The sequence below is a fragment of the Pagrus major genome, chromosome 23 (assembly GCF_040436345.1).
Source record: "Pagrus major chromosome 23, Pma_NU_1.0".
Lineage (NCBI taxonomy): Eukaryota > Metazoa > Chordata > Actinopteri > Spariformes > Sparidae > Pagrus > Pagrus major.
In genome coordinates, this window is record NC_133237.1 from 17,938,327 (window position 1) to 17,949,384 (window position 11,058).

The 11,058-nt window shown below is 41.5% G+C and overlaps 1 protein-coding gene across 1 annotated transcript; it reads right to left on the reverse strand.

Moving 5' to 3' along the window:
- Window positions 1-5,132: 5,132 nt before the first annotated feature.
- Window positions 5,133-10,673, reverse strand: paqr4a (progestin and adipoQ receptor family member IVa). Its single transcript, XM_073495175.1, has 3 exons — window positions 10,493-10,673; window positions 7,019-7,237; window positions 5,133-5,566 (listed from the first exon to the last, which is right to left on the reverse strand). The coding sequence occupies exons 1-3, from the start codon at window positions 10,656-10,658 to the stop codon at window positions 5,133-5,135; spliced, it is 819 nt and encodes a 272-aa protein (XP_073351276.1). The 5' UTR covers window positions 10,659-10,673.
- Window positions 10,674-11,058: the final 385 nt, after the last annotated feature.

Sequence of the window (11,058 nt, forward strand, 5' to 3'; positions counted from 1 at the left end):
GCAAACCACGGATACATTTAAACGTAAATGTTTCACATCAGCACTCAGATTACATGTATATAAGCTGACTGTGGATGGCTGCCACGACAGAGACCACCGTTCAAAGCCATTGTAACGACATTTGTAAGCGTGAAACCACTGGATAATTTTGACGAGACATTGGGACAATTACCAGTCATGTTTGTGGCAACAGAACCAAGTGAGCCAAACGATGATCTTTTTCTAACTACAACCAAGTGGTCTTCGTGCCAAAACCTAATCAGTCCACAAGGACAGTGTTGTCACGACATAAAACAGAAAACTGAACATGAGGAAACGTAAAATTGCGACATAAAGAAACAAAGTTGCGACATATCAAATGTATGTTTCAACATATCTGCGGTTTGAAGAAACTTACATCCCTAACATTTATTCCGGAGATTGGATAAAACTTTAACTTTAATCTAACTTTAACTCTCAAACTAAGACTAAACCTTCTTAAAGCAGTTTGAAGAGGCGAGGACCTGCCAAAATGTCCTCACTTTCCACTTGTACAAATCAAATCAAAACATAGAAGTACAGAAGCAGACACACACACACACACAGATCTCAATATAAGAAACATGGATGAAAGAGATGATCTATAGGCGGTTTTAAAAATATAGACTTCAGTTTATTGCACAATCGTTGCTGGAGACTGAGGAGTGTGAGAGCCTGTCTGTTACACAGGTAATTAATGTTGGACAGACGTGTGAACTACAGCACAGGAACAAACTGTGTGTCTGGGTTCGTGCACATGACTTTGCAAGCACACAGACCAGATAACGAGGCACTCTGGGGATGCAATCAGCGCCCCGTCAGTGCAGAGGGAGAAAGTAAATTTGACGAGGATCTCATGCTTGTATGGGCTCTACAGGAGAGCTCATACATACATGGCACACATACATGATCTGGACCAGCGCTGACAGTATAACAAGCTGTCAATTATTTTCATTTGCCTGCAGTATGGCTACAGTAATGCCTGCATCAGTGCGCATGAACTTCCACTAGATGGAGCCACACTTTGTCATTTGAAAAATGCCGTGACATTGCAGATATGAATAACAGACAGACCCTCCAGAAAGCTCCCTTCATCCTAAAGGAAAGGGCTTGTCTCTATCTGTACACATAGACCAGTGTCATTATTAGGATCCACAGAAGAACAGTAATCATAATAATCAGTATATAACAATACAGGTAATCCATTATAAACAGGTCATTAACAGGCTATCCGGCACCTGTGTTATATTAAAAAAACTGAATTTTGTTTTGTTAGCGATGTACTCAAACATCATCTCTTTTTTTTTTTCATTTAACATACAGACAAACGGACAATTTTCTGGCCAGGTTCCACTCCTGCAACATGGTTTTCAGAGAAATACTTCCTTTCCACCTTCTTTCTCCCTTCTGTCCAATCTGTTACCCAGTTCACAGCATGAACAGACCGGACAAAGAGGACAGGTGGAGGTAGATCATAGTCTCGCAGCCATGTTTCAGACAGCAGAGGTCAGGTCTCGGATGTTACAGCTACTGTTATGGCACCCTGAGAAGTGGGAGACCCAGGATGTTAGAGCGAAGCCCTCCGTCGCAGCGGATCAGAGAGCTGTTTTTAACCACAACACAAATTGACTTCACTGTTACGTATCCTTCGGCTGATAATGCATAGATAGACCAGTGGTAGTCACGAGGTATTCACATGCCCGCCAAGATTCCCCACGATGGTCACGAATGTCTTTCCTGCGCGCCTTAAAAAAGTGGTTACATTTAAATGATCAAAAGCATTCTTAGTTAGGGTCACAAAAGGTCAAACAAGTCTACAGTAGCACTGAAACCAATTTCAGCATGTTTTTTTCTGTGTTGTTCACATACATATGGACACAGCTAAGCAAACACACGTCTTTGATATTAATCTGGAGCACCGCACTGAGCCGTGTCAGCTTCCCTTTCTCATAACTTGCTTTGGCTGTGAAAGAGAGCATCAGCAAACCAATAAGTTCCCATTAAAATCCTGTTCCTATATTTTTCTGTATTTAACATATTGTGTATCAAAAATGAATCAGGGTATATCGTTTGCACTGTATGTATATATAATCTACATACATGTATTTACATTATTTATATGGACTTTAAATATGTTTCAGAATTGTAATTTACTTTAATCCAAAGCCCTTTTGAGAACGATGAACAGTGCAGTTTATTTGAAAGTGATGTATTGCCTCTGATCATCTTCCTGTAGTGGTGAACCCCCTTACAATCCACTACCTACGCAGTCATTTTCAATCTGAGTGACATGGCCTGTGGATGGCTACAATGAACGATTAGCTAACACTATGAGACTTCAGCTACTTTCATGCATTTTTTTCAGTTTTCATTCAGTGGCCAAAAATACATTAGTTTCAGCTTTTACATTGTACCACGGTCATAGCAGGTAAAACTCACTGTGTTAGAGTGACACTAGCAGACGTACAGCATCTGACTTTTCATCAAGGCGAGAGGGGCGGGGGTGGGGTCGGGGGGGTGCAGTCTGAGGCTAGTGTATGTGATAAAGACTGTGGGAAATCCTCCCTTCACCTCTGAGTCAGTGTTAGCGCAGGAAGCAGAGGATGTGCTACACCTCAGACGCTGCTAATTTGGCAAGATGAAGTGGGGGTGACGGGATTGGCAACTAGTCAGTGGGCGGCTGCGACTGTTGGCATTGGAAACAAGTGCAATGGCGTTAAGAAAGTAAAGTCTGCCTCTGGAAAAGGAGTCGCACATCAGCCGCTAGTCTTGAGCTTGAAGGAACGGAGCAACAGTTACTCAAGAGTAGTGACTGAAATACCACAGAGGAAAAAAGTGGCAAAACAATCATGAAGATTCACACAAAATTGACATTACTAATACATGACAGGAGGGCGAAGAGGTTCATTCCAGTTTGGCAAGAACAGCTTAATAAAATACAACTGTCTAACCTGTATTTGGGTTAAAAAAGTGCAACCTGTAACCGTCAAAGAACACAAATACAGCTGCAGAGCAAACATAGTGCATCTAAATTAGAAAGCATAAAGTGGCAACAATGACTGACCCTTATAAAACATCAAAGTCTGAGATCAGTGTACAAGTAAACATCTAAACATATAAGAACAATTTCAATTCAAGCCAGAGAAATGACAGTAATAACATCAACATGTTTTAAAACTCACGTAACATTTTTTTGTGAACGACATCGATGAGTTGATCGAAAGAAAAATAATCGCCAACTATTTTGATCATCGATTAATTGTTTCAGTCATTTTTCAGTCAGAAAAGTTAAACATTTGCTGGTTCCAGCTTGTGAGGATTTGCTGCTTTTCTTCATCCTCTTTGTTAGAAAATGAAGATTATATGGATTTTGGACTGCTGGTTGGACAAGAGAACAATTTGAACAAGTCACATTGGGCTCTGGAAAATTATGATGAGCAATTTTCAATTTTTTTGACATTTTACAAACTAAACTCTCAACATTTAGGTGATTTATAGTAGTAGTATCATAGTTGCAGCCCGAGTGTATTGCAATGCATCGCGACTGATCGTGTTTAACAACAGTACTGTGTGACTGAGGAATCAAATATCGCTGGAAAAAAAGAGTGTGTGCAGAGAAAAATGAGGAGCTAATCCTCTGGATTTGAATGGTTTGACTGAAACAAAAGATTTTCTCTGACCTCTAACTTGATCTGTCAGCCAGTGATCCCACACAGCAACAACTTAAACTGGCTGGGCAGCTGACATAAACACATTTTTACCTGTGCCAGCAAATAAATACAAATGAATAAAAAGCATAATAAATATAATATACTTCATGATAGTATTTCGTGCATATTGTGCCAAAACGCACGTCGGTTTTATCTTAAGTTTCTCTAAACAGACTTACATCTAATTGTTTAGAGAGTGACTTACAATTGCAATCAAGTTGAAAGTTGGCATTTGTAAAGTGGCAACTTAACATTCAGTGCATCTTGTATGCTACATGTACATCAAGATCAAATGTACATATGTTGGCATTTCAGTGTAAAACTTCTCAGTAAAAGCTCATCTTGTTACAATCTTCCTGACAATGGGAGGTTGTCATAAACATACATGAATAAATAACTAGGACTCCAATAAGCAAAAGTTTGGCCAACGGTTCTGCCACTGAACAACACAAATTGTAAACGAGTGCACTTTCTTTTCTGATTAAAATGCCTGAATTCCATTGGCACTGAGCTCAGATGCAAACAAAAGCCGATAACACTGCACGATTGATTCTTACAACCAAGTAAACTCATTGCCAACATGCTCGCACACTCAGGAATGAACCCCCTCACCCTCCTTCATTTCCTTATTCTCTTGTGACTGGGAGAACAAATCAGACACACACATAAAAGAGGCAGAAAACAGGACAACATGAACAGAACAGCCAGTCCGGTAAAACTCAGTCAGTTGGACGTAGTGAAAACTCTATGAGTGCCTCGAGCAGCACTCACAGTATGTACATGTAGTATAAAAATATAGGTGTGAGGGTGTCTGAGTGTGTGTTATATGTGATGTGCATGAGCTGAGATATGGATGTGCTGCATAGGTAGCAACAGTGACATCTGAGAGGACTTGAGCATGTGATATCATTTAGCCACAGACTTTCTTAACTAACCATATCAAGCTAATGCTCAAGTTAAACTTCTATTATTAAGTAAAGGCTTTAAACTCAGCAGTGACCTTTAACAAGAGCCTTTACATAAGACTTTACAGTGTTCAATATTCAGTCATTAAATTTACTGTTTAAAATATTTCCATTCTGCTGTGTGTGTTTGTGTGTGTGAGTGTCACCTGTGTGTCCATGTTTGCGGCAAGTGAGCGACTGAAAATGCTTGTGCGTGTTACTTGACATACTTTTGCCCGCATTTGCACAAAGTACCAAGATGGACGAAGATATGAACATTCTGAGTTTGAGTGCATGAGGTGAACACGTGCACGGACAAAATGTCGTCTCACCTCACAGCATTAGTCCCTCCTGATTTCCCCTCCTCCCCCTTCCCTCTCCAGACACCCCCCTCCCCCCAGAGGTCCTTTAACCTTAGATCCCAGTGTTCCTTGTGAAGGGCTGGGGGCTGTAGGGGGGGTCAGTCTGAGGGACAGTTGTAGCTGTTGATCCACAGCAGGTCGTCCAGCACACCCCAGTGCAGGTAAAGGATGGAGCCCACCACCAGTACATGCATGATCTGGTGGCTGTTACACCAGTAGTCAAAGAGGCCCGGGCGGAAGCGCTCCGGGATGCGCGTGATGTTGATGACCCCGCCCAGCACAGCCAACGCGTCCATCATGAGGAAGTGGCGTAGTGAGGTGGGGCTGCCGCCGCCCACGCCCACCCAGCGCAGCAGGAAGAAAGAGAAGCGGAACAGCGCCTGCCAGGCGAAGGAGCGCAGCCGGCGAACGCTGCTCCGAGCCGTGACGGCACAGTAGATGGCGTGGCTGGACAGAAGGATGTAGACTAACAGGGCCACAGTGCGGATGAACGGGTAGCACAGCAGAGTGCTGTAGACGATGGGCAGCGCTCCTTGGACAGTAAAACACACAAAGAAGTGTTAGCACAGAGATTGTTGAGAGTGTTGATGCCTGAGTCAGTAGCAATGCAACACCTGGTGCACGCCTCAACAGGAAGAGGTCAAACTGTCTGAAGTGTGGTTAGACACCTTCTAATGGCGTTGCATACAGTTCTCAGCTCTTGACATGTGAAAGCCTTTTAAGAAACAGAAACTCGGTGAATTAATAAACTTTCCACAAGAGGAAAATTGCTTAAATGTGGGGAAAAAATCATTAAGTCTGCAGGGAGATCGCTTTATGTAATTGGATTATGGATTAGTAGATTATGCCATTAGTCGGTTGACAGACAATTATTTTGAAGATAATTATTAGCGGCATTTGACTTTATTAGATAATACAGTACAAAAACGGAGAGTAAAGGAACAGAGAGACCGGACAACATGCAGCAAAGCAGGAACTGAACATGAGGCGCACGCAAGCCAATGTCATGATTTGCTGATCTTTACCACTTTATAATTTTTATAAATTATTTAGTAAATTGAAGAAAAAGTAAAAGAAAAGAGTAAAAGAAAATCATATTGTGATTATTCTGCGGTGATGATTCAGGATTGGTTTGAATGAATATCTTAATATTTCGATTAACCATACGGCCCTTGTTTGGACTGTTTCAGGACAAATAATTTGAAGACGTCACCTTGGACACCTGGAATTGACATTTTATAGACGAATGGACTCATAAATTAATTGGGAAATAATGGCATAGAAAACTGCCATAATATATTTCATGTCATTTTCATTTTTTATGAATTCCCTACTCTGAACAATATTTATCGTCGATGAACAAGTTGCAACTCTAAGTTTAAAAAATTGGGAGGCCAAAATCTTCTATCCTCTGCTAGAGTTAAGTAACTGGCAAAGAGAGGGTTTTTCTGACTCACTATCAAATCTAAACTAGGCTGGTTAATATTGCCTCTGAGGAAAAAAATCCTTAAATTAGCAGGAGCAGCTGCATCATTAAATCCAGCACTTAACTCGTATGGTGACTTAAACTGCAGACATCAAACATCATGTCACTGTTAATTATTACTGTATTATAATCAGATTAATATGTAAAGTATGGCCAATCTGTTTATTAAATATATTATTAAATTATTAAATAATTGAAAAATATTGCACGTCATTTTTAATAGGCTTATATAGGCAGCATGGACGGATCAATATTCATTTCAGAACTTGGATCATGTTTGCATTGGCCAGTTGACTCAGTAGTCAAATTTGTTCTGACAAATCAATACTGATACACCTCCAAGCAAAACACTCCCATGGTAAATCATTGACAATCAATAAAGAAAAATTCCACCCTTAAACTAAACAGACCAGCAATAACAGGAGGGCGGCTGACGATGAATGCAAAATGATAAACGGTGAAGAAATCTGCTGAGCCGGCTCACTCAAGACTGCTCACCCAGTGTGTTGATCATGCAGATTCCACACACGTCGAGTTTGAGGAGGGTGTGGTAGACCGGCTCCCCTCCCTCGTGGTTCATGAAGAGGTGATAGAGCACAGAGCCCAGCTGGGGCGATAGGCAGGCCAGGAAGTGCACCACGCCCAACCACGTGACGCTGATCTGAGACCAGGGAATGTTGAGAGGCAGCAGCACCAGGAAGCAAACCAAAGGGATGCCTGGAGAGAGAAACAGAGACAGCACAGGTTGTGAGAGGATGTTTTACTAGGTTTCAACTGTAATTAACACATGCACTAAAAAAGGTAGAATAATACATCTAATTTACCTTTGCAGTGTTGTCTGTTTGTAAGTACATATTTTGATGGCAAAATGTGTATTTTAGGACATCACGGACAACTTATGTCTTCAAAAACAAATGCTGGAGGAACTGTGGTATGGTCGGTGACCAGATTCATATATTTTGGGATTATCATTATTTTCATCATCGATTAATCCGCCCATTTTTTTCACGAATAATCGATTAATCAGTCAATAGAATATCCAAAAATTAAGAAAAATTCTCATCACAATTTCCCAGAGCCCAAAGTGACGTCTTTAAGTTGCTCCTTTTTTCCAACCAAAAGTCAAAAATCCAAAGACTCCATTGGATTTTACAATTTGACTATCAAAGATGACAAAAAAGGGAGCAAATCCTCACATTTATGAAGCTGAAAACAAAAAATGTTCAACACTTTTGCTTGAAAAATAATGGAAACAATAAATCAATTATCAAACTGGTTGCCAATTAATGTTCTTTCAATCGACTAATCGGATTAGTGACTAATTATTGCAGCTCTACATATATTGAAGGATTACTTAACGTTGGACATTTCTTCTTCCAGTGATTGAGAGAAAACAAAGCCTTAGGTAATGTGCATGCTGGTATGAAAACCACAGCTCAAGCAGGATAAGATAACACAGAAACCTTTGTCAAAACGAAATTAAAATGTCGTGTTTTTATTGTGGTGGATTATTTAGCTCAGGACTTCTGTGGCCTGTGAGCGCTATTTTTCAGTGTACAAGAGGCAAGTGGCTGTGAAAGGCTTCTAACAATGCTGAGTGTGCACAGACACCAGCAAGAATAATGTGGAGCGGAGCAGAAACCTACATGATTGGCACAAACGTATCAGTGTTACCCTGTGAGGGAAAGACATGGGTCCCACTAAGCTCTTATTATCATGCAGGAAAGGACATATTGTGAATGTCGACATAGCTCCAATTTGAGCTGATCTATCAGGCGAGGGAGAGGACCTTGAAATCCGATCCACATGCGGTACAGCTGTTACAATCATTTATCACCCTACTGCACGCATATTGCACACCCTTTCGCTTTTTTTTTTGCTCGCTCTGCCGTTCCCAATGTCAAGGCATACGTCCCAGCCAGGTGATACAGGCAATGCCATCTACTGTAACACATCTATTTTAAGTGTGTTATCTCTGCTCCTCCCCCCACTCGTCCTGAGCCGACCGGCCGTACTCTGCTCCACTCCGGGTTGAACACAGTGGAGAGGATCTTCTCTGACGGCCCGCAGCATGAACGTGGTGGAGCGTCTGAGTGCTGAGCTGCGGGCAGGATGTTTTGAGTTGATATGCAAAACAAACCAGCCTCATGAAACTTGGCTGAAATGTTACAACACAGTACAAAAACAACAATGCTCCACCTGAGTTACAAGCGCAGCTCTGCATCTTTTCTTCTAGGTTTGGACAAAAACTCATTAGGTTAATAATCACTTCCTTGTGTGCATTTGAGGTCACATGCTCGGTTGATGTCACTGGAGTGTAATAAAGACTTCCAGGACCACTTCCCAGATGATCACTACTGCAGTTTAGTCAGTGATTGCTGAGCAGTTAGAGTGCCGTGAAATAATGACCTTCAGAATGACGAAGTTGGCGGCGTGCACACAGATGACCACATGTGCTTCTACATGAATTTGACGGTAGTAAGAAGAGGGGTGAAGGAAACAAGGCACGCTGCTGTGTGTCATGCTATTGGCAGTGTAATCGTATCAGTAGGAAAACAGAATAACACCATGCAGATTGCTAACAAGCTGACACATCAGTCTCACCTCTGGCTGCACAGATTAACACATTACTGCAATTAATTTTGGCCTGTGCCAACCTATTAAAAGAATGGCATATTGTTGTGTAACCATGACATTTTGGACTGGATGAAAAAGCTGCTCCTGGCTATTTCGTTTACATGCACTTCAGTTGAACAAACAAATCTTTACGTCAAACTGCTTGTTAGTGGTGGCTGGTAAAATATGCCCTAGTGGCCCATTAATTGAATTAATAATCAAAAATCACTCTCCAATTGGGCACACACACAATGTGCAGCGTATGGTACATTAATTCGGAGAAAAAGCGGTTTCAAAGTAGTTCTCTACGCCATCACCAGGGTCATGTTGGTGGAAAACTTTTAAAGTGACTGAGTGCATTAGCAGTGGTGAGAGCATTTATGAATAATAATGCAAGTGTAATAATACTCCATTACAAGTAAAAGTACAGGAGTACATAGAAGAAGTACTTGATACAAACAGCTTCTCACACGAAAGCATTTGCTGCTTTTCTTTGTTTGGTTCAGCAGGTTTACACAAAAACTACTTTCGGATTTTCACGAAACTTGGATGGAGGATGTGTCTCAGCCCAGGACAAAGGGACAGATCCAGGAACTTTTTCTCACTTTCTTGAACATAGGGCGCTTTTCGACGTGAATTTCTCTGGGAATAACGCCTGGATCTTGATGAAAAAACTGAGGCTTGTATCTACGAGGACACTGAAAACCGGTATTTGGGACTGATATTCATTCGCAGTAAAAAATGAAACTCAAAAACAACCAGTGATGTAATAAACCTAAGTACAATTTACTCAAGTACTCTTCTTAAGTACAATTTTGAGGTACTTTGAGTATTTCCTTTTTCTGCTACTTTATACTTCCTCTCCACTACATTTATTTGATAAATTTACTTCCTAGTTACTTTGCCGATTCAGATTATTCACTCTAATAGGCTATTAATTGTGACGTGTTATCAATCAGACAGTGTTGTGGGCAAGTACAGTATTTGACTCTAAAATGCAGTGGAAGTAACATAAGCGCCTTAAAGATGTACAAGTAAACCTGCATTAATGTAATTAGTCATTTTCCACCATGGATGATTTATGTATTGGGGTTGTTATGAACCACAACAGGGAATAATTTTAATTCTGCCTAGTTGACAAAGACACAAAATGTAAATGTTTTCATAATATATAGCTTTAAGTCATGTCTGCCTGCCTTCCTGCATGCAAAATGTCCAGGCTTTTAGTGCAATGTGTCTTGGTCTTGGCATCCTCCTGCAGGTACAGTGTATCTGCACTGGTGTGTGTTAACACTCAAAGTCACACAGAAACCTCACCTGCTGACTAAGCAGCTTCACGCTGGTTGTGGTACTCACCGTGAGTGTATATGTTCCCAAGTTCATTGTGCAGGTAGAACAGGCTCCTGATGCAGTCTTGCACTGAGGAGATGGGCCGGTACCCCGTCAGGACGTACTTGTTAAACTGAAGATGTGGAGGTGAATTCGCCCAGTCCAGCAGCCTGGGTCCATTTAAAAATGCCATAGCAAACAAGCCCGTTAAAAGGACGCCGCCGAATAAGTAAAAAACAGACTGTACACCTATATACACATTTAGTAAGATTATTGCGACTAAAACCTTATGGGATACCATTTGTGTTGGCATTTGTTAAGGGTTTTTTTCTTTTCTATATTGTGCTGTTAGCCTCCTAGCTTGGCGCTAGCAGGCTCACGTCAAGTCTCTCAGCACTGCCCGGCGACGGTGTATCCGCGCCGCCGCTGTTTGCTCTGAACCGCCGGTACCGGTGCGAGTGTCATCCGCGAGGCTGGAGACAGACACGGCCAGCCACGTACATGGTGCAAGCTCGGGGCGGTCATTACATTTGGCATCTAAAAAATGTCCGTGAAGCACCAAAAAGCCTCGAGCGGTCGAGAGACGGCGCTCC

Coding starts and splice junctions, on each gene's coding strand:
- paqr4a (XM_073495175.1), bottom strand. CDS start 10,658: ATGGCATTTTTAAATGGACCCAGGCTGCTGGACTGGGCGAATTCACCT. Junction 7,238..10,492: donor TGGGAACATATACACTCACG/GTGAGTACCACA, acceptor TTCTCTCTCCAG/GCATCCCTTTGGTTTGCTTC. Junction 5,567..7,018: donor CTGCATGATCAACACACTGG/GTGAGCAGTCTT, acceptor TTACTGTCCAAG/GAGCGCTGCCCATCGTCTAC.